The following is a 24,222-nucleotide window of genomic DNA, read 5'->3' as shown; positions in this document are numbered from 1 at the left end:
TAGGAGTCAGGAAAATGTATCTGGTTAATATTTTAATGCAGAGTATAAATAACTGAATATCACCTGAGAATGATCCCTTGGCCAGAGCTTTATTTACACTCATGCACTGAATGGGCTGGAATTACTTTGTCTCCCTTTCTACACTTTTTCTTGTCTCTTGGTAGGTCGGTAGTGGAGTATCCAGAATTGCACAGTCACATCCCTGCTTGCCATTTCTGGGACCAGAGTGAACCAAGACTTTTTGTATGTGAAGCAATTCCTGAAACAGGCCTCCAACCTCCAGACCAAAAGAAAAACCAGACTGAGGGCACAGTATGGTCTTTTTTATTTGTTTTATCTTGTTTTACATGGAGTTCTCCCTGTCCAAGTAATAAATCCTTCATCCTTCATGAAGGATGTAGGAGTGGGTAGTACACATTACTACGTGCAAAAATGAGCAGTGAACCCTGTGTTTGGTGTCTGTCAGGCAGCCCCTCTATGGCAGCTCTCTGGTTTGGGCCCAGCTTGCATACAGTGAAGAAGAAAAAGAGGGGATTTCTTTAGCTGTGATAGAATTTTGGGGATGACCCTAATGTAAGCTTATATCTGGACTACAATTTTTCAGGTGATATTATTGGGTGGATTGATAATCTAGAAGTTTGTAATTTTAAAAATTGCTGATTTTATATCTTGAGTCCACTTATAGCAGCAAGAATTAACTTGATAGAATAACAGGGACACTACTGTTAAGGTGAACAGAGAAATATGCTCTTCCACCCAGTCCTTCCCATCATCTGCTTTTCTGGAGAGACATTGCACATTTTTATGTGACTTCCCAAATTACCTGTTATAGTCTTTTTTACATTAGAAAAAAGAGTTAATTTTTATTGATCAGAAATGATCTAACCAAAGATTTCTTTCATCACACCAACAATTCTTCCCCTCTTCCCCTGCTATTGTGCTTGTAGTGCTCCTTACCACTTTGTCTGTACAGAACTGCCTTTCCTGTATAAACATTCCATTGATTTGAAACATCCATGTTAATCTCAAATTTTTGGATTTGTGCCTTATTTTAACTAAACCTCATCAAATTAGAGATAGAAAGCTCTTTGTGTCTTTTGTTGGTTAAAATGACCTTAGATGAATTGTGAGAAGATCGAAGTAGAAAGGAGAAGTGGGATAGTGATGTCTCAAAAGGCTTGGCTGGGGTCTTCTAGCAAAGAGAAGAACAATTCAACCTAGTACTCCTCATGTAAAAAAATATTTGGCTTCTAAATAAAGTTAAAAAAAAAGATACAAAAGGAATGCAACTTACTTTTTGCCCCTTATTCAACAGAGCTTTTTACTGTCTGCTTATGCTTTAGGAAATGAGAAGTCTGATTAACTTCTGCTGGAAATAAATGTTATTTTAACTTGAGTCAGGTCAATACTTAAACTGTTAGAGGAACTATTTTTGAGTGGATTATATATTTCCTGGGAACTCAAAGCAATCAGAGAGGTGATGAACCTACAATGGGAATAATATAATGTTTTTTAAAAAAAGTTGAAAACAGTTGTGGCTGCCCCATCCCTGGAAGTGTTCAAGGTCATGTTGGACAGGGCTTGGAGCAACCTGGTCTAGTGGAAGGTGTCCCTGCCCTGGCAGGGCGTTGGAACTAGATAGTTTATAAGGTCCCTTCCGACTCAAACCATTCAGTGATTCTCTTATTTTGTGATTCTGTTTCTTTGCCCTGAGCCAGATCTGTCAGAGAGATGCCTAGAGCAGCAATCTGGCATGGGGCTTTTCTCTTTATGGTGAAGGTGGTTGCTGAGGCAGAGGTGGAGGTCCCTGTGCAGGAGGACCAGTCTGGAATGCAGAGCAAGGCGCTGGGTGCTCACTGTAGGGAGGAAGTGTGCAGCTCTGCCCTCTCCAGCAGCTGTGTGTTTGAATGTATAGGTCATACTATTGTCAAGAGAAGCTTCTGCCAAGTGAATATGGAAAATAAAAACAAAAAGAAAGAAGGATATTGCAGCATAAAAACAAAACAATGGTTTGCTTCCTTTTCCAGATGGATGTTTGGATTATATCGTTCTTCAGCACTGAAGAGCATGGCCTTTTGCTGCAGGACAGCTTTCCATTGCCTTCATCATACCAGGTTCTTTTGGGCATAGAGGTGCCACATTATTACTTTGCAAAAAAGGTGAGGTAATCTCTAAGAATTCCTTCCCTTCCCAGAAATTAGACTTCCCACTGTACAGGGGTCAAATTAAACCAAACTGAGTCTGGGGTAGGTACAGCAACACCAATGGCAGGGGATGCATCACATAGAAATGACATAAAGATAATTCTGATGCAGATGAACTTGGCAGAATTGTGGAGTTTGTAATGAGACGGCTTTTTATGGGTATTGCAAACTGAATGCGACATACTAGGGTAGGAGAAATGGGAATTACCAGGTAATGCAACTGAAAGAGGGATGTGAAAAAAATTCTGCTTTCTCTAGTCACTGTGCCTGTTGCAAGTACAAGAGGGGTGTGTGTGTGAGCTTTATGTAGGCCATAAGAGAGGACATTTTGTACTGGCTTGGCAGAAGCATCCCACTTCCTTGCTGGAATGGAGCTTGATCTCCAAGAATACCTAAGAGAGCAAGAATAGTCATCTTGCACTATCAACAAATGTCTGGGTGCTGCAAGTGCCAGGAATGCAGGCTCTAACTTCTAAAACTTGATTTTCAATCCAAAATTGTTTGCATCTCAGGTAAGTAATACCCTGCACAGTTCCATGCATACTGGGCAAGCTGCAGCCTTTCACCTACAAATTGTTTTCTGGTGAAGCTCTGACCTGAGTTTCCTGGTGCCTCTTGGGATGATGATTTTATCTGTTCCTGTCTTGTAGGGGGAGTGTAACACAGCCCGTTTATTATACTAAGGTATTTAGTTTTGTAAAATCTACAAGAAATTAATATTAAGGACACTTCTAATCCTCATGTAGTTTGTGAACACTATTAGACAAGGAGAATGTATCTACTCATTATGTTCAGATTCAGAGCAGCACTTTGCAATTCATCCCCTTCAAAGCACTGCCTGCTGTCAGTCTTCCTGTGAAGACTGAGCTTTTAGAGTTGTACTGTGTTTTGCTTTTCTTTTTCCCTTAAATTGAAAGGTCAAATGTGATATGCTGCATTTTCCAATCTTTCTTTTTAACAGTTTTCCATCATATCTCATGCTATTTTACTTTGATACTGTGTTTGTGTTTTTTTTGTTTGTTTGTTTGTTTGTTTTGTTTTGGTTTTTTTTTTGACTCTCTATGGATTATTGCTGCCATTAGTTGTGTTTTCGGAGGGGATGTGTCTATAAACCTGTAAGTATCTGCATTGCTTTGGTCCTCTTCCTTCATCCTCTGCTCCTCTATCTTGTTTCCGTTTTCTTGGTTGGTGGTTGTCTCTTCGTGACTAAGTCACTTTTTACATCACTTGTATTCATTTGGGAAACCTAATTTAGTATAAGAGCAGAGCCTGCTTTAAATACAGCAAATCAAGTTGATGCAACAAGCCTTGTTGACCAAGTTTCATTCCAGGGTTTCTCCTTATTCACTATAATGTCTTTCCTGTCCTGGTGCCAGAAATCCCTCAAGTTCTAGTCAGACACATTTGCGCTTTTGATTTCTGTCTTTTATTGTACCCAGGACTTCCATTGTATTATAATATAATACTATTTTTTATTGGCTTCTGTATACCTTAAAATTTAGTTATCATATGTAACTATATGATTGGGGTAGAGTGTACATGGACTTTGGCATCCTTCATGACTCAGGTGATCTTGCCCTTTGCTTGGCTTGGGAAAGTTTCCTTGTTACACTCCAGACAGATCATTTGACATTGAGGATTGAGACTTTATTGTTTTTCTGCATAATGATTGAATTGCTTTGAGCTGCCTTTCAGTGAATGGTGAAAGTATCCCTGAAGCTTTAGAACTGCCAGTTGTAAGGGGAAGGATTTGAACCTGAGCTTCAGCATTCATAAGATTTTCATGAAGGCAAGGATAAAAGAATTGATTCTGTATAGTTAACTTTCAGAACAGCAGACTAATGTTTGAGAAGAGACTAAACTTGGAGGAATGCTTACCTGAAATCTTCAGATATCTGGGAAGTTAATAGTTGCTATTATAGTAGTAGTATTACTAATATACATACATACATATATATATATATAAAATAATAATGACTGTAATAAAAGGAGGTTGCCTTTCTGTTTTATGATACCAGTCTCCAGTGATCACTGACATGCTGTGATTGTTCACTGCAATATGTTAATCTCTTCTATGACATTCCATGTTTTGTGGCATTTTCTAGGAAGTTCTGGAACTTTGCAACTATTGTCACTATTGATCATGGTCCTGCAGATATAAAAAACTTGGGCTGTGATAGGAATAATGTAATTAATTACATGTACAGAGGAGTAAGTTTCAACCTGCTTGATACCTATATGACAACCTTCTCCTTTTAGCTGGGAGAAGCTGAGAAGGGAGCATCCGAATCTGGCTCAGGACCAGTCTCTCAGATGGTTGCCAGGAGACCCATGAGAGATTTCATTGGATTGGGAGACTGTGATAAGACCACCCTGGATGCCATGCTGAACTTCAGCTACTATCTGACTGCTGGAGACATGGATGAGGCCTTCAAATCCATCAAGCTGATAAAAAGGTATCAGAACTATTTGTATGTATTTCTTCATGGGTGCAGTTTATTTTTGTTAAAAGTTTATGTGAAGTGTAGATCCTCCTAGATTCTCCTTACCTTTTCCCTCTCTGATTTCATTCTCCCTTTCATTTTTAACCAGATGAAACATCTTTGTCTCACAGACATTTTAGTGCATTCTCTGCTCATTCTTTGTCTGTAAACATTATGGATTCTTTTTTACTAAAGGAGAAAGAATTACTGATAAACAGTAACCTTATCCTGTGTCTGAATGGCAAAAATGTTGTCACTAGAAGAAAATGCACATTCACAATTTTATTTATACATCGAAAATAATCACAGCAATACCAAGTGTTACAGATTTACCGACCACATAGCTGATTTTTAAATTCACATGTACATTATTATAATATGGATATTGCAATATTAGAGGAAATAATATAACGTCTCTTAAATACTCTAATATTTTGTTTAAAAAACCCTTGCATTTAATCATAGCATATTATTTCTGGAATTCTTTTTTTTTTTTCCCAGAAATTAATGCAGGCAGATGAATACTAATCTTAGTTTGTTTTTACAAGCCTACTGCTAGAAGAAACTCTTTGTCAGCTTTATGGTATTTCCCCTGACAGTCTAGAGCACTGCAGTTGTTCTAGAGCATCAGTCTCTGCGGAGAGTTGCTCATTTGGAACGTGGTGCCAAGCAGCAGTTGGGGTTGAGTTTCTTATCACATCCAAACTGAGTGCAGAACAGAACTCAAGAGCCAGCTTGATGATCACATTTTAACAAAGTGTGGAAATAGTGACAAAGAAGCAAAGCAGTGTACTCAGCTGGGAGTAACACAACAGTCCTAAGGAATTTGTAACATTCACAGCTCATGGTCCCTCAAAGCCATCACTAATTTGCTCAGAGCAGCATCTTGAGAGTGCTTACACACCTGTCATTGCCTCAGGTTCCTGTATCCCATGTATTCCTGCATAATAGTTTTTGATGTGTTGTTTTTCTTTCTGAAAATTATGTGCATATGACTTTTGTGAGGCCATGTGCTTCTCAGGGTAAGGCTTATAAACATTATACCTAATTCTAAAGGTATTAATTTTTCACTTCATTACCATATTAAGTTATCAGGTAGGTTGTTTTTAAATCTCAGAATCCTGAAGTCCTGTATATTTGTCTTATTTTCCAGTCTGGATGCTTGAGTGGCAGCTCTATTCTCCAATATTCCCTGTGTTATGTGGCTCTGAGCATTGCTGGGCAGAGCTGGTGTCCTGCCATAGCACTCTAACGTCACAGCAAATGTAACTAGCTGGAGACAAAAGAAACCAATTTGGGCTGGAATATCTCTTTCTAATAATAGTTCCCAACAATGTAAGTTAATCATATCTCTGATTATTAGGGAGTTCAGGTACCCTCCTGTGGACATCCGCCCTCAATGTAACACTGAAACAGATTTTTCAGCAGCATGCGTGGCCTGTTCTAGCTGCGTACCCTTCTCATTTTTAATGTCTGTTTATGCATAGGACATTACCAAACCTGTGTCTCAGAATACAAAAGAAATGTCTGAAAAAAATGCAACTTAATTCTTCTGCAATCCCTTTCTTTACATAAGAATAATTAGAGTTGCTTTTGCTTTTTACTCTCTGGTCTCTTCTGGGGCTGGGAGCAGGTGTTGCAGCTAATGAGAATCCGTTCCTTGTAGAGAGGTGAATAGAAGGACTAGAAAGTCATGAAATTTAGACAGCTGTTAAACCCATCACTTAATCTACAGTGAGTTTTCTGCTTTCTCAGATTGCCTGTTAACTTCCAAGCTATTGTCACTGGTCTCCTATAGCTTTTTGGTTTATTTTTAGGGAGCAGGAGAACTTGATGCAGGCAGAGAAAATGTGTTTGGTTCCCTCTTTCCTGTATTCTCATTGCACACACTTGGTATCTTTTCCAGCTGACCCTGCTGCCATGCAGCAAACCTGACAATTCTGTGCTGTACAGCAGACCGAGAGGGCAATAGAATAGAATAGAATAGAATACATATATATATATATATATAAAATTATGTGGTTTATACATATGTATATAGATGGAGCCCATCCAAATAGTAATCGAGGGCCTCTGCCCACACAAGGGAGCATTGTGATGTCTTTCAACCCTTAGTTTTAAGTTATAGCATATATTTATAGAAAACAACTCCAATGCAGATCTCTTTGGAGATCTTTTCCCCTTTCAAGTGTACTCTTTCAGCATGGTGACTCAACATAGTCATTTTCCAAGCCCCGGCGAAAGCGAGCCGTCAGGGTGCGGCTGATGACGATGACCCGGGGCGCCATGCAGTCCTCACGCCTGTGGAGGATGTTCCAGATTAGAATGGCAGCTGCCAGTGTGGCCAAAAGGCAGGCTCCAATGTTCAGGTAGCAGGACCATGAGAGGTTGGTGTATGGTCCGATACGGTAGAATGTCACCAGTCCAATAACCAGAACAAAACCTGCAAGAAGAATGGCAGAGTTATTTTTAATGAGTTCTTCTCTTGAGTTTCTGTAGTGGCAAAATGCCATAGGCATCTCAACATTTACAGACTCACTGTTCATAAGTCTGTAGAGCCTTTCCATCCCTATTATGATAAGCTGGATGTGTTCTTGAAGGCATATTTGGGCCTCATGATATGTGCAAAGAGAGTGCCTTTAACAGAGGCTCCGTTTTAGGTTTAAATCTGTTCACTCTGATTTAAATTTCTTACCCCCACTGAGCTGTATTTCATGTTGGGTTTTTATCCCCATGCATTTGAATCACGTACACAGATGTCCTCTTTCTTACTCCCATTGCCAAAAAAGAAAACAGCTGTATTAATGATAATAATAATAATTATTAAAAAAACTCTTTTATTCACAGTATGTACACTTATTCTGAAATTTTAAAATGTTTATTAAGGCAGGCTGCTATGTAAACTGTGAAGATGATGAATAGCCAAATATCTTAGAGAAAGAATAAAAAGCAATGTACAGAAACTTAAAAAAAAAGGGAAGGTGAAATAAATGGAACTTTGTGGTCCTACTTTTTCTTGCTGGAAGAAGATGTTATGAGGCAGAAGTAATGTCATGTCTCCAGAAGCTACTGAAGGCAACGTTTCTATTGTCCTCATAACCTTAAGCGCAGTACTAAGTTCCCTAAAAGGTAGGTAATATTAGAGCAATAACGCTGCATTTGTCCAGCATTTCCATTCAGGTGTCACAACGTGATTTGCAAAAAAACTGAAAAAAAAAAAAAATTGTCACTTTCTCTGTGGTGGTTACGTTACTGATGAATAGTAATGTTATTTCAGGAGTGAGGTGGGGTGTCTGTTCTAGTCATGCAGGAGATCCACGTTAGATCAAGGGGCAGTCTGTATCCTGTTATACCTCCTTTTTTATATTACTGAGACTGCCCTTTCCCTCAAGAATGCATTGATAACCACATGATTACTTTTCTGCCCTCTGTTTATTTTATTATCACAGAACCATGCAATCCCAGGATGGTTCGGTGTGCTGGTTTGGCCAAATTTAGAAGTATATCCCCTGAGAGAAGGCAGGTTACAAACCACCCCTCCCCCACCAGGTTTGGGAATTAAGAAACTTTTTCCTCGAAGGAAAGTGAAAGAGATAAAAACTATTTATTTAACAAACACACAGAGAAAAAATTACTAATGCTAAATAATGAAACCTCTCGCTGTAGAGAGAAAACCTGAGAAAATTTCAGAGTCCTTCCGTAGGAAGGGAGCTGGGACAGGGTGGTGGGCCCACCTCCAGGCCCAAGGCCTCGGTGGAAAGTCCTCCCAATGCATTCTGATGTTGAAACAGTCCAGCAGAGAAAAGGCAAAAAAACCCCCGAAGTCCCAGGAAAACAAAAGTTCAACTCGCTGGAGGAAAAGGAGCTGAAAACCTGTCTGAAAACTGGCGGGAAAGAAAGCAAGCTGGATGCTTCCCTCTGCTCTCACTCTCCTGCCACAGCTGAACACAGAGAGCTGTCTCTATCTCTGTGTGACCTTGAACAAGCTGCAAACTGCTTTGAAGAAGTTTTGCTCAGTTTTTCCTCCCCCCTCTCAGGCTCAGTTTAAAGGCATAGAAAGGCACAAAATTAATTCCTGGGCATAGGGCAGCGATATGGGATACACATCATAAAGTCACCCCAAGACATTCGGGTTGGAAGGAACCTTAAAGCTCGTTGCATTCCAGCCCCTGCCATGGGCAGGGACACCTTCCACTGTCCCAGGTTGCTCCAAGTCCAAGGCCTTGGGCACTGCCAGGGATCCAGGGGCAGCCACAGCTTCTCTGGGCACCCTGTGCCAGGGCCTCCCCACCCTCACGGGGAGCAATTTCTTTCCAGTATTCCATCTATCCCTGCCCTCTGGCTGTGGGAAACCATTCCCCCTTGTCCTGTCACTCCAAGCTCTTGTCCACAGTTCCTCTTCAGCTCTCTTGGAGCCCCTTTAGGCCCTTCAGGCTCTAAGTTCTCAGAGCCTCCTCTTCTCTAGGCTGAACATCCCCAGCTCTCCCAGCCTGGCTTCAGAGCAGAGGGGCTCCAGCCTAGTCTCTCTTCCTGTACCTATTGTCAAAAAAAACTACTTTTCAGCTTTTTATAAAACAAGAAATTCATGGATGTAATTAGATTGAAACAAACACAAAGGGGCAAATAGGTCTCACTAACCAAAAAAAGATTTTCTTTTTGTTCTCCTATACACTTCCTTAACCACCACCATAACAAAGGAATGTCATTGCCAAAAGGACCCCTTCATGAAGGAAGACTGGAATAAACAAATATCCATGAAATGCCAGAACATATCTGGACACCATCTCTGTAAGTTCATGGGCAAGGAGAAGTCAAGAGCAAGTCCCAGGGGCTGCATTGTGTTTTCTCAGCTAGCCACAGTGGCTGTGCCTGCCAACACTGTCCCCATGGATACATGGCAACAGTGTGACCCCTGGCCCTGGTCCTTGATCTTCCATGAAAGAGCACATTCTGAGTGTGCATTGTATCAAGTTTTTTTCTTAAAAGAGTACTAGTAGTACAGTGAAGATGGAAAAGATACAAGTTACAAACAGATAAAAACCACAGAGAAGGGAAATGAAATACAAGTAGGAGGAAAACAATCAATCATTACTTAAAGGTGTGACACTTGTACCATTCTCAGAGTCAGTAAAATGAAGGCTGAATCCCCTTCCTCATAATATAAACACTGAATGAATGAATGAATGAATGAATGAATGTCTGGCATCCTTGGCTCTCCTGTGTTTACCTAGAAGGTGGTTTGCAACTCAGTTGCTTGCTTCACCTTCTCCTGAGGTAGCACTGTGTCACAGCTGGCTTGTCCAGAGAGGGTTTGGAACGAGGCATTTCTCTGCCAGAGGACAAATAAGGAGGAAATAGGTTCTTATGGGAGGAGTAGCTCTTTACTGCTCTTTCCTCACTCTGATGTGAAAAAAGCCTGATATACCTTGGATGGATTTTAGGTTGTTGACCCAGTTGTAAGGATACAGTAACTCCTTGGTTTTGTCAGTAAGTCTGGTAGTTATTTTATGGTTCAGCTTAGTTATAAATGAACAAGTTTCATTTGGAGAGAATGTGGCCATGTGGAGCACACTGAGTTGCAGAAATCACTGATCCATACAATAATGGTTTGCTGGTGCAAATAAAATACTTTCCCCTTATTTCCAGCGTCAGTCTTCAAGTTCAGTTTGTCCTGAGGCACATGGTAGAGAAGAGAGGGGGAGGTGAGGTTCTGTTTTGTGAGAGACATCAGGTTTTTTAAGCTTTCCTCTCAGATGGCTCGGTTCCCCGTCTGTGGAACCAGGATGATACAGCTTCATGTGTTTATTCTGTATTTTAGAGCATTGGGAGCAGAGCATGCTAGCTGTGATATGCTTATAAAGAATTTGGATGTCTACATCTTCATGTAGGTCTTATAAGGATGATAGACACTGATACTGCTTTGCAGTCCACTGTTCAAAGGATGGTAGATAGCCGTTTTCTTATGAAAGTAGGAAGTTGAGAGGAAAGGAGATGCTTGCACCTCCTGCAGCTGAGTTGACCCTCTTCATCTCCTTGTGGTTTAAAATTGGCAGGAGGGAGAGTATTGATACAAATCAAGAGACCCATCTTACTTAGTCCAGCACATGAGAAGACTTTGTGTAATCAGTTTTCCTTTTCAGTTGTCCTTTCAGAACTCATTTCCAATTCATACACACTTTCACAGGGAATCCATAAAGTGTTAATTTTCTTTTAAAAGTGTGAAGAAAATCGTAAAACCTTAAGCAGGAAGAACTTTGAGCAGAAGCTGTTTGGACCAGTGACCACTCACAGGTACCTCTAAGGGACAGTTATAGATATTAACAACAGTCCACGTCACACTATCTTGCAGTATTTTTTTTGAGGCTCTCTTGGCAGAGGGACATGGATTCAGGAATACCAGTTTCACAGAGTAACCCTGATGCTATGTTGTGTCTTGCAGCTTAATTTCCACTGTAGGAATATTTTCAATATTTAAAAGTTTTTCCAAATACCTGGCTTTTAATGAAATTACTTAGCTTTGTCTTTCTTGCTTTTGTATTACTTATGGCCAATTACTGTCCTAAATGGCTTAACACCTCCATGTTCTATCTGATGGAGCCATTATCCACCAGGAAAAGCCACTAAGGCTTCCTTACAGGTCCCAAAATAAAGCTATTTTTGCTAGAAGGTCGATTTTCCTTCACAAGCCCTTTGCCTGAACCCTGCTCAGATGATCAGCCAGTCATGCAAGAGGCTTTATCTCCTTTCCCAGTTCTGTGCCAGTGGCTGAATGGGGTAGAGGAATTGGGTTTGAGAGCTCCCCAAATTGACAGATTGCAGGAGCCAGTTGCCAGAGCTCTTGAGTGAAAATGTACGTTCTGTTTAGGATCCTTTGCTACAGTTTAGACAGGAACTGACATTTAAGAACAAACACATGACAGAGGCAACAGAGGTGGAAGCATGCTACTGTAGAGTTCATACAATTAGTTTTACAGTTCTGCAAGAGTCAGAGAACTCCAGAATAGAAGTGTCACTGAGAACGTTATTTTCCAGCATTCTTATTTCATAGTAGCATGGCTCGATATGGGAATTGTAAATGTAGGAACTCCAGAGTAAAGGGTGAAAAAATCATAATGATCCAAAAAGGCTGAGTTTGCATAGGATGGTGTGTTTTAAATTTTGATGAATGCTGCTTTTGTGAGATGATGATGTGTGAAAACCCCACAGTTTGCTTGGATAGATTTTGTCTGTAACAGCTTAATCAAACTTGGACTTCTTGAAGCAGTGTTCCAATGTGCTATATATGTTTTCCTTGCCCTTAGAAGAGTCTTCTTGTACACCAGCCAAGAACTGGGGTGGAACATTTAGTCTGGGCAAAAATATGCAGTTCACATATTTGTGCCATGTAATAGTTAGAAGTATCTCTATAAAAATTAACCTTGTTTTAAGAATAGTCTCCAGAGCTGACTGTGGTGACTTTTCACTTTTTAGATAGATATTTGTAGCGATGTCTGAATTCAGTTTGTGTTCCAATAAAATAGCTAGAGGAAGACAGTTGGCTTCCAAGACTGTTTCCCATAAACAACTCTACTAAAAATAACCAGAAAATTGCTCTCTTTGCCATCAGGCTTCTTGAGCTCACAGTGTACAATACAGGTTGAAAAGGGCTGTAGAAAGGACATATTTCTTTAAATTTATTTATGAAAATATTGAACATTTTCGTCTGATTTCTTTTCTGTTTTGTAGTGATGACAAGACTTTGAGATATATGGCTCAATTTCCCTGAATTAATTTAAGTACATCAATCGATTTCAGATAATTTTATTGTGTATTGTCTCAAGAGTTCACAGAGGCCACAACTTCACAAAAAATCCTGATGAGATTACTTGAAGTGCTTTTTTTCCCCATAGAACTGCTGTTTATCTCTAGTTGTTTCCCATCTGCAGCAAAACAAGCTGGGAGGGGGGTGGCTTTTCCGCTGGGGAAGGAAACAGATAACCAAGTCACTCAGAAGACTTTTGGTTGGAACAGTATTGACTGTGGTAGTGGGGGTGGGCTGGGAGAATGTTACTTTTTGAACTTACATTTCAGATCTGTATGCTGGATTTCCTGTTTGAGGCTGGCTGCAAGCCAACTACAGAATTTTGGCATTTTAAAAGAACTCTCATAGTCACTTTTTATTTCTGTGATAGTTTGTTGGTTTTTTTCAGACACCCCTTGATTCTCATTCTTCCTTTTTATTAGTGCACTGATAGTGCACTTGAAGAAATCTGCATTGTGTTTTCTAGGTCACCAGCAAGTCTATATCGGGATTTATAATCCTCCTCTTTACAGCTTGTCCTGGAGGATGAATTTGCTGCCAGGAAAAGGGAGAAGAAGGAAAATAGAACAGCCAGAGTGTTGAGAATACACCATCCATGCTTGTGCAGAACTGCAAACAGGGAAGGGAAATATTTCACTCTTTTTCTGTGTACCCCACCAAGTTTCACAGGGAGTGATTTAGCTGTGATGAGTCACACGCCCAAATGGGCTGTTTGTAGGAGCTCAGCTGTATTTATCAGCATGAGATAGATTCATAAAGTCATTCCTATAGGTCTTACACAAATTATTTATTAATAAACACCTTTTCTTGTATCAGCTTGACACAAAAGAAGTTGTTACAGTTCAAGGCACATATGGAGCCTCTGTAATCATCATGTGGTCTTCATTGTAGCACCAGGCTGGATGATGCTTTGGTTTCTAATAGCACAGGGAATTAGAGTGTGACCATTAGAGTCAAGTGACCTTTGAGGTTTGAGTTGTACATTGCTAAATACAGTGATCTGTTTGGGGTTGGGTTTTTTTGGTTTTTTGTTTTGTTTGCGTCTAATTTAAAATTTCCTTCCAAGCATTTTGGTAGTATGTAACATCTTAGAATTAAACATGTGAGTAGCACAGCTTCTCAGGGGTGATAAGACCCTTTTGTTGCTCACTTTTCTGAATTATAAGGGCTTTCTACTTGTGTTGTTTGAGTTTGTCAGTCCCTGTCTTTAACCTGATGGGAGATTTAGTGTAAGGCAGTGAATCCTACTTTACGTGTGAAATCTTTAACCAGTTTAGGTCTATTGACAGTAAATTGCTTTTGTTGGTTGCCTTTTGGAGGCTTCCTTAGAAATTATGCCAGCCTATGAATGGAATGTTGAAGAGTATTCCCAGTGAACTAGGCAGAATTCCTCTCGGGCAGCTGCTTAAATAAGGATAAATGTGAAGACTCTCACATTTGTTGTCGAATATGAGCATTGCTTGGCCTCTTGGGTTCTGAGGCAGCTGGAGCCAGTTAAAGCTCTGCTTTAGTTGTAGTAGGCCTCATATCAGGCATAGCTGTGGGCTCCTGTCTGCAATCAGAACCGTGGAATGTTTTGGGTTGAAAAGAATCTTTTAAAACCATCTCATTCCAACCCCTGCCATGGGCAGGGACACCTTCCACTGTCCCACGCTGCTCCAAGCCCCATCCAACCTGGCCTTGGACACTTCCAGGGATCCGGGGGCAGCCACAGCTGCTCTGTGTGCCAGGGCCTCCCCACCCTCACAGGAAAGACTTTCTTCCTGGCATTTAATCTAAATCTTCCCTTTTCCAGCTTAAATCCATTCCCCTTGTCCTATCGCTGTCTGCCCATGTAAGAAGTCACTCTCTGTCTTTTGTTAAGCACCAAGCACCCTTTTTGTACTGAAAAGCCACAGTAAGTTTTCCTCAGAACCTTCTCTTCTCCAGGCTGAACACCCCCAGCTGTCCCAGCCTGTCTCTGCTACAGAGATGCTCCAACCCTTGGAGCATCTTCATGGCCTCCTCTGGATCCACTCCCATAGGTCCATGTCTGTCTCATGCTGAGGATCCCAAACCTGGCTGCAGTACTCCACGTGGGGTCAGCCTGAGCAAGAATACCCTGTGCAGAGAGAAGCAGTCATTGGCAGGTGATCTTCCTGGACATTTCAGTGTCATCTTCTGCTTTTGTTGTTAAGTGCTCTGTTCATCTCTGGATACATCAGAGGGTAAGAGCTGCATAATTGGATCTAGCAAGGCAACTGGGTTTGAAAGAGTTTTAGGAAACACCTCCATGTATATTTAATGTGCATGTTCATAAGCAATTAAGTGAATATTTGAGTTGAGATACTTTCTGTCTCACACACTTTTCTCTGCATTACATGCTCCTTATGCTTGTATATCCAAATTTTATTTATCTGTTAATAGATTTTTTACCACATTTCTAATCAGAATATGTGCCCTTGACATTGAGATGCTACAACCTGCCTGCTGCTCTTATCAGTGTTTAGCCTAAAAGAATACAGGCAGATCTTCTCCCTGCTGCAGCTATATTAGATGAGGAGTTCACCACACTTCTTGTGAGCTACTGTCCTTCCTAGTTTGCTGGTTCTGCTGCTTGTGGGAACCATTTCCAACAAAATAAATGAGATAGACATCCAGATTTTAGGATCTTTGCAAATGTGTTTCCTTTTGCAAATATGTGAAAACAAAATCACTTTACTGTGACATTTGTGGTTCACATAAAGAACAGGAAAGTTTGGCACTGAGGGTGAAATAAAATTGACAAATAATGAAAACATTTAGTACAAATCAAGCAATCAGATTCTCTATTTCTGCTGTGATTTTTAGGTTACTTAGAGCACCTTATTTACTTGCTACCTTTTCAGGAAGTTTTAGGTTTACGGTTCCATAGGCTTCATCTTAGAACACACCTGGCTTGAGAGTGTTATGAAGCAAAAAGGTGGAAAGAAGTAATACAGAACTCAGGATCACATTGCTCTCAGGAATATCTTCAGCCGTGTTTTCCAATGGCTGCTGTGCTGTTCTTTTCTACAGTGAGGTTTTCTGGATATCAACTGATCTAAAATGGTTGGAGAAGATGATTCAAAAATTGTCTGATTTAGTTTTAAGAGCACAGAAATTAAAGTGTGCATGAGCTCAGCTTTCCTGTGATGCATTAGGGGTCAGGAGTGAAACACTGTCATCAGAAAAACATGTTGGGCAAAGCTGGAATGCAATGCTTGAAATTCAAGAAATGTGAGACTATTTGGCTTTAAATGACAAGCTGAGTAGGAACATGAAACTTTTTAATCTTCAGGATATTATGTATTAAAGTTATTTAATGCTGAAAGTGGACTTGCAAAATATTAGTCATTATGATTCAGGTAACACTGTGAAAAGGTAACACTGCTGCAGCAAGAACTGTGTTTAAAGTCTCTGCTACAGTTTTTTAATGTTTAAGGCACTTAGCATATATTTCTACTAAAAGTTTAAAAATCTATATTTCTATTTCACTTTGGTGTGACTTCACGTATCTCAGCTTGTCCAAAGGTTTTAATTCAACCCCTGTGCTTTGGCTTCCCTCTGGGCCTGAGTCCAGAGGAGCTTTCACTGCAACATCTCCCCCTCCTGTTTGAACCATGTAGACTCCCTTAACAGCTTTGTTAATCATTTGCCGAATACATTGAAGCAAAGTCTTGGACATTCAGAAATCAGGATGAGGTCTAATGTAAGGGATATTCTATCCCAGATTTTCCCCGTTAAGTTTCTGATATTTTTCTCTGAAGTTTGTGATAATCATCAGTGGACAAGATCAAGACTTGGCTGGAGACCCTCAAGGCCTGATCCTGTCTGGCAGATTACTGTTTGTAGTAGTTCAATATCCACTGAAGTGCTCTTTCTTCCCTGTCCTACTAGTATGGATTTCCCTTTCCAACAGCTCTTCTGTCAGCTGTTATCCATCCTATTCAGCATGTGGAGTTTGTAACAGGTCCTTGGAAAAAAACAGAAACCCCAAAACCCTCTAGAGGGAAATTTCTGAGCATTGACACAAAATTCCATGTACAACGCTGGTTCCATTTTCACCAGGAGCCTTTTCCAAAGCAAACAGCTCACTTTCCTGTTAACAGGGAGGTGTGAGGCTGTGGAGCTTTGTAGCTGTGTGAATCCCACTGCTGTCCCAAACAGCATTGCTGTTTCCTCTCTTCTTTCTTTCCTCTTTGCTTCCTGGGGCTTTATTTTCTGTCAGAGGTCCATCCTTTTTGAATGGCTGTCAAATGCTTGTGCAGGTGGCAGGAGTGAGGAAGTGGTGGAGCCTGGAGCCACCGCAAGCTCCAGTGGATCTAAGATCATTGATTTGAGCTTGTGATAGACTTTGCAGGTAATACTTAGCACACTTAGTTTTCTAAGCTAACAAGGACTTTTGTTCAGACCATGGGAAACTGTTATGAAATCTACACAGTTTCAGTTGAGTAAAACCAAGAAAATTGTAGGTTGATCCTTCCCCAACAATATGAGATTTCATTCTATCAGTGACCACTGCAGTTCTCTTCAGCACTTGTTGGCGTATTCCAGGATGAAAGAGATCAAGCAGAAGTTGGAATTAGAGGGAATATGATTCAAGATAATTTCTGAAATTAAGGATTTCAGAATGTAAAGATGAGGAATTGCACAACAATTCTTCAGATCATTTGGATTTTGAAAAGGAAAAAACAGGAGGTAGATGCTGGTGTTCTTTCATTTGAAAGTGTAACAAACAGAAATTACCCAGCCAGTACTTCAGAAATGTTTAATAAGATCTAAATTTGTTCATTCTTAAATGCTCTTCTCACACAAATGATCTGTCTGACCTAAAGTACCTTGTCTTTCACTCTTCAAATGAAGCAGGAGAGAGTCTGGCAGGGGTTTCTCTTGGATTGTTTGCATGGGACAAGTGCTTTTAAATACAAGTGTCATATTCACTGTTCTGATGTTTTTGCTCAATATTGCTCCTTTTCTTTGAGAATGGCTGAGAGGTTACTGTCTCAGAGTGGAGACTCAGAGACTGAATATCACCTGTGGCTCACAGCACCTGGGGTGGCCACTGTCTTCCCCTTCAGTATAGAACTCTCGGTCTCCAGATGCAGCAGCAGCCCTTCATCAGAGCATGGAAATGCTGGGCTTGCTCACTGTCTGTGCATGGTTTTTGTCTGATACCAAAGACACTTCATCCGTAATGTCTAAAATGCTGTCGCCTGGGCCCAGTCCAGGGAGTTTAGTGAGTGCAGACCCCTGATTGCCCAGGGAATCAGCAGTTGATGTACCACTCTTCTGGAAAACTAAGGAGGTCTCCAAAAAGTCTATTTTATATTGGGTTAATGCAGATATAATGACTTCTTCCCACCTTTTTCAAAAGTATGCATTCTAGAAAACTTCAGGTGATTGTTCTGGATATCAGGAAGGAATTTGTATAAACGTAAAGTGACATTAAGATAATGAGATGTAAAATGAATCATGACCTCAGGGCAGAAAACCATCTGATGATGGTAAAGGAGAGTGTGGCATAACTGCAAAGGGGGATGGGGAATGGGGCAGGGATAGTGACTGTGTTATTTCTGCAGATTCACACAGCACAATATGATATCTGGCAGCCTGTGATGATACGATGTCTTCATATCATCACAGGCTGCCAGAGCCATCCCTTCACTCCTTTTGAACATAGGCAGGCAGATGAGCTCCTTGATCCAAAAGCTTCTTCAGCCATTCTTATTAGTATTTTCTTAATGGTTCTGACTGTGGCTTTTCTCCCCTGTCTCCTCCCAGCACTGGGGATTTCAAGGTTCAGCTTGCATAACAGGTAATAGCAGGCATTTCCTCCTCCTGCATCGGGATATCCTGGCGCCCTTCAGTCTCTCTCCGACTGTGTTTAAAACAGACTCCAGCACAGGAAAAAAAAAAAAAAAAAAAAAAAGCCCAGTCTAAAATTAGCAGCCATGGTAGAAGAAAGGCCCACGTCTGTCCCCTGTGCTGTTTGTCAATGAAAGAACACATCCAAACAGGGCCAGAATGCATTTCCGCTCTGGAAAAACAGACAGGTCAAGTTTGGAGAGGATGGGAGAGTACAGCAGGCATCACACCGACAGTCAGGGAGAACTATCCCGAAGGTATCCACAGTTACACACACATGAAGGGGCTGTAGGGAGGGCTTTTATGGCAAGGCTGTATATCCGCCTTTTGGAAGCACTGACTGGTGCTTGAGGCTCTTGCTGTACCTGGAAGATGGATCAGGTGCTCTGAGGGTTACAGAACCTCTGCAGTCTCCTCCTCTCATCTGGATTTCAGGTTCCTCATCCTTAATGGACCTAAAAAACCTAACCATTTTATTGCTAGGAGACTGTATTTAAATGATCTAGGCCAGATTCTGATTTTGCAGTGGTGTAAACATAAAGTCTCAGTAGTTTTATGCCATTCTTAATATTCTGAGTTGTTAAAGTTGAAATCAAAACTTTAAATTAAATGGTATTGCTTTACTATAATCTGTTCTTTGCATTAATAATATATTGATAGATATATATAAATGTTGTATTCTTAATCTGATCTTGTAAACAGCTTGAATGTTACTCCATTAATGACAGTTTCCTGCATGAATATTGTGTAGGATTGGACTCTTACTGTAATGAATACTGAAGTTACTTACTTTATGTAGTAATGAAAGGTATTATTGCAGAATGTTTACACTTTGTTGACACTGCTGTCAAAATGGAATTGTGATAAACCCACTTCCTCTTTTCCTCATGCAGTTCTGTATACAGTCCATGAGAATTGCTGAGGGAATTTTATTTATGGCAGTCAGTGGTATGAATTGACTGTGGCTTTCTTTGCTGGACTGCAGATCTATCTGTTTGTCAAAATCCAGCTGGTGGTCATTGAGTAAAATTCAGTAAGCTAAAATCAAATAAACATGTTTCAACAAGACCAAAAATTTGCTCAGCCCTTCTGCTCTGCTTTCTCACAGTTCCTTTAGTATATTTTGCCCTGCTAAATTGTGGGATTACGACATATCCAGTTTGTTTCTCTTATGTTTGCCTTCCTGGTTTCATAGGAAATAATAAAGGCTTGGGGTTTTTTTGGTTGGCAGAAGCCTCATTATGACATATGCCAGATAAAAAAGCTTCTATTCACGTGCTGCAGAATCTCATGGGGAGAGCTTGTCAGAGACAATGAACTTGCTTTTAGATATAAGCCTTTTTGCTATTCTTTGTACTTGAAAGATTTATAAAGTAAGAAACACTTTTCCACCTGGATTTAGTGGAGACTGAATACTTTTCCATCGGTAGAAAGGAATGCACTTACTGGCAAGCTGGAACACAGCAGCTATGGCCTCCTCCCACCACTGGGTATCCTGGGAGATGATGGGGAGCTCCATCAGCCCCAGGACGAAGAGGAGCTGGCCGGCAGTCAGAGCCACCGTGGCAATGAGGTTGCAGGCGCGCATCATGTCGAACTGCACTAGGGAAACAGAAGCAGCATAAAGTTACAACAGTATAAATTGGAAAAAAGAAAATCCTGACTGAGAAGGAATATAAAGTTTGTCAGTCCACAGAAAACAATTCTCAGACAGCAGTTCCTTCTCCCAGCAGTCCCTTGCTCTAACTGCCTTCCCTGGGGTCTGATTAAGAAAGGATTTTCATCAGGATGTGTATTGATTCTTTCCTTTAGTTGCACAGCATCCTCTCAGTATTGCTTCAGTGCATGAAACAAGCAGCTAATTTCCCAGAATGGCCCATTGGAGATGCTGGAATTCTCTTCACTGAAGATTCTGCCTATAATCCATAGAATTGTTTGGGGCAGGATTGATGCTTGCTTTGTATTTGTGTGTCACAGACTGAAATGGAACCATGAATAGTTTTTCAATGCCCTAAAATAATAACCATCCCTAAGACAAACTAATAACACCCTGAATTTCTTTTTCCCCTAGTCCATCTGTATTGTCCTAAAAAACATCCCATGGATGTTAGTGCTAAGGTCTTACTGGTTTACAGAAGCTTTGTTTAGAGGATTCTTGAATTTTTCTTCTTTTACCCTTTATTAATCTTTCCGATACACTGCAAAGACCCTTAGATTTCCATCTGTTGGGAAATGGTTGTAATGAAGATGTCAAGGCTTGGCAGTTCTAATGAGGTGTTAGGGCATAATCTGCATGTACAGGTAAAAAGTTACCTTTGTAAAAATTGTGTGTGTGTGTAAATATACATATATATATTAATTCTAATAATATTTAACAATGAAGTTGTTGGAGTATGTTGTGGGGTCTACTGTTGACCACCCGGCCAGAACAATGATACTGATGAATTCTACTACAAGGAATTAAGGGATATCTCTAGATCAGCTCCCCTGGGCCTTAAGGGTGATTTTAAGTTTCCAGACATCAACTGGGAATATCGTACAACAGACACAAACAGATCCAGGAAATTTCTGAAGCATGTTGAAGATAACTTCTGGTGCAGGGACTGAAGGGCCAACTAGAAAAGGTGCCCTCTGAGATGTGCAATTTGTAAAGAGAGACTTGTGGGCAAAGGGGTGACCTCTTAATAGTGCAGGAGCCAGCAATTCCAAAGCACGGGGAATCATGCAGGCAGGGGAGAAGGAGGGCCTGGCTGAGCAGGGATCTTGAACTGAAAAGGAAAGTGTAAAGGCCAGGGTCCATACTGGAACACCATGACAGGGAGGATGACAAACTCGAAAAGGACATTGAGTAATGGGAGTATGCCCGAGGCAGGGTGACCAGGATGGTGAAAGGCCTTGAGGGTAAGACACGCAAGGAGTGGCTGAGATCACTTGGCCAGTTCAGCTTGGAGAAGAGAAGGCTGAGGGGTGACCCTGTCAGATTCTGCACCTTCCTCAGGGGGAGGTGCTGATCTCTGCTGTCTGTTGCCAGGACCTGAGGGAATGGCTGGAGCTGTGTCAGGGGAGAGTTATGTTGGTTATTAGGAAAAGGTTCTTCTCCCAGAAGGTGGTTGGGCACTGGAATAGGCTCCCCAGGGCAGTGGTCGTGGCACCAAGACTGCCAGAGCTGTGGTTTGTGGTTTGTTTGCTCTTAGCGATATGTTTTAGTTTTAGGTAGTCCTGTGAGGAGCAGGGAGCTGAGCACAGTGATCCTTGTAGGTCCCTTCCAACCTGAGATAATCTATGATTCTCTATTAAAGAACAAATGCAACAGTGATTATAGACATGGACATCTGTAGTCTTGGCTAGAAACCTGATTAAAATGTGTCTCCCAGCTGGCGACTGAATTGAATATATTAATTACAAAGTTGGGTACTTTTAGTCAGGCTTTTTTTCCGACTTCTCCTGTTAGCCTGATGGATGTCCTGTTTTTATCCTTTTCCTTTCTCTCTAGCAAAAGGTGGTAGTTACAAATACCATTGTGCCAGTCCCACATCACTTGCTATGTGTCATTGCTATTCTGAAATAGAAGTAGCACCATGTTTAAGTTGGCATATACTAGAGAAAGACAGACTCTGGACATGAATATTCAGCAGATTTTTAGAAATGTTTTAACTGGCTTTAAGTTTGGTGGATGCACTGACCACTAGAATTTGGTTCCTGATCTTCCAAGGAGACTGCTAGGAAGTGCGGAAAACAAAACGTGATATAAACAAGGGTAAATTTAATTGTGTTAATCCTGAAGTCTGACCTACTTTTGTGAGTCATAAAAATGTTTACCCTTTATTTTCCCCTCACAGGCCATCTTCAGCTTTCAGTTGTTCTAAGCAACTCATTTAATTAAAATTTAATAAAATATAGTATTGTATCTGAAGAGTTAGTTAAGAACCATAGTCCGTTAAACTTTTTCCACTGAATAAAATGTTAAGAAGGTAACATACTAAGTATTTTTGGCTTCTCCTAGTGAGTTAATTTCAGACCAGAGAAGAAAGTTATTTTACTCAAAAAAATAATTTGTTCAAAGATTTTGTGTTTAACTTCCAAAGTTGCCCTTTTAGCATTGGCAGCTTTTCCATCTCTTGCCATGTTGAATACTCACAGGTCATGAAGCACATTGGCTGATAATGGAATCACAGTCAGATGTCTGAACTTCATAAACACCAGGAAAACTTTGAACATTCAGACGGACTCAGATGGACTTCTCTAATACTTTGAGCACCAGTGCTTGCTGAAGAGATAGTAATGACTTTCGAAGGAGAAATGCCCAAAGTAAGAGCAGACTTGCAGCCATTATTAGTACTTTCATTTGGTGATAGAACTATCTGTAGCGTCAAATCAAAAAATTGTTGCCATAATAGATTCTGTTGCCTTGTCTGTATATAGTATGTATGAGCTCAAAAAAAAAAAAAAAAAGCAGCCTCTGTATATAAATAACCTTTAAAAGTCTGAAGTTTATGCCAGAAATACATACTGGCCTGTGACACAGAAATTAAGACCAAATTTTTGCTTTTGCTTCTGTTTGTGACTTTTTTAAACACTTACCTGTATTACAGATTTTAGCTTTGCCATGGATGATGTTATATCATGCATACTAAAAATAGTGAGTTTCTGCCTGTGACTCAGTTGAACTTCATGCAAATTTGTAACAATTTAATCTTTACAAAATGGTTCTTTGATCACTGTCCTCTCCTGCAGCTGGAAGTGCAGCAGCACTGAAGGGTAACACTGATGATCTTTGCTACTGTTTGTAAGAACTCCACACTTCAGGGTGTTTCTTGGCCTAATACACTAGATCCCTTGGAGACCTGTGGAAATGCAATGGGTATTTTGCATAGCTGCTCCTTTTAACCAAAAAGAAAGTTGCACATGGTCCATGGAGCTGCAGCAGGCTGATGACTGGTAGAATAAGAAGGAAGTAGCTGGTATGATGTCATTAAATGGAGAGACAATTATTTTTATGGAATAAGGTATTACAACCTGAGTACCTTTCCATCTCGCGTATGAGAGATGTTGGCTTATTCTAACAGGTTTAATGTATGATCTGTCATCTTTCGGTTTTGTTCCAGAATGTTAATGATTTCTCTTGGGGAAAAAAGCAAACTTAGAATCCTAGAATTGTTTAGGCTGAAAATGAGCCATAAGATCATCAAGTCCAACTGTTCCCTCAGCACTGCCAAGGCCCCCACTAACCATGTCCCCAGGTGCCACATCCACACATCTGTTAGATCCCTCCAGGGATGGGGACTCCACCCCTACCCTGGGCAGCCCATCAGTAATGTATAACTCTTACAATAATGCATGAAATCCTTTCTTCTTGCAGTAGAGCTTGTTAATTGTGTTCAGCCTGAAAGTGCAAGGTGACTGTGCTTCCTTACTCACAGCTGTTGTGACTTTGCATGCTGTCAGCTCAGCACATTGTAATTTTATTTTGTACATACACAACCCTAAGCTGAGCTTCTGCACCAGCAGCTCTGACCTCTTTTTAGTGATGACAACCAATAGACAGTATGGATCAAGAAAGGGAATTGAGTGTGCAATGTCAAAGTATTTCTTCAGAGCTCAACCCAAAGCCATTGAAGAGGGAAATCTTGTTGAGGAAGGCCAAGACACAAAGCTCTTCTCCTGCGTGAATGACTGCTCAATCCAGGAATAAATACTTCTAATCTCTTATAAAACTGGCTGCAATATAGTTTTTGTAAAATCTGTGAAATTTAGTATTTACCTTTGTGCTCTTTTACTCTATTTTAAATCACATGTACAGCAAAAATGCCTCAGTAGCCAGCTTTAGTCTATTCTGATGAGTTTTCTGTGAATTTGATAATTAGTATAA

General features: G+C 40.5%; 2 protein-coding genes across 5 annotated transcripts in view; one reads left to right on the top strand and one right to left on the bottom strand.

Annotated features, from left to right (window-relative positions):
• IFT140 (intraflagellar transport 140) overlaps positions 1-24,222 on the top strand; it is a 101,880-nt gene that overhangs the window by 51,540 nt on the left and 26,118 nt on the right. For 3 of the 4 annotated variants that reach the window (XM_042037440.1, XM_042037437.1, XM_042037438.1), the window contains 4 exons: positions 165-312; positions 2,028-2,159; positions 3,287-3,319; positions 4,464-4,660. In XM_042037440.1, the coding sequence (XP_041893374.1) occupies positions 165-312; positions 2,028-2,159; positions 3,287-3,319; positions 4,464-4,660 (510 nt within the window). The remainder of the gene's footprint in view (positions 1-164; positions 313-2,027; positions 2,160-3,286; positions 3,320-4,463; positions 4,661-24,222) is intronic. The other variant, XM_042037439.1, reaches the window with a different exon arrangement.
• The window catches only part of TMEM204 (transmembrane protein 204), a 29,083-nt gene continuing 9,815 nt past the window's right edge, over positions 4,955-24,222 (bottom strand). The window contains exons 2-3 of the mRNA XM_042037443.1: positions 19,800-19,955; positions 4,955-7,130 (exon numbers count right to left, since the gene is read on the bottom strand). Of these exons, the coding sequence (XP_041893377.1) occupies positions 6,886-7,130; positions 19,800-19,955 (401 nt within the window). The 3' untranslated portion in view covers positions 4,955-6,885. The remainder of the gene's footprint in view (positions 7,131-19,799; positions 19,956-24,222) is intronic.

The sequence above is a fragment of the Corvus kubaryi genome, unplaced genomic scaffold (genome assembly GCF_017639235.1).
Source record: "Corvus kubaryi isolate FWS band 111438036 unplaced genomic scaffold, C.kubaryi_AGA036_p1.0 37387, whole genome shotgun sequence".
Lineage (NCBI taxonomy): Eukaryota > Metazoa > Chordata > Aves > Passeriformes > Corvidae > Corvus > Corvus kubaryi.
Note: the sequence above shows the minus strand (reverse complement) of the source record. Positions and strands in the feature narration are given on the sequence as shown.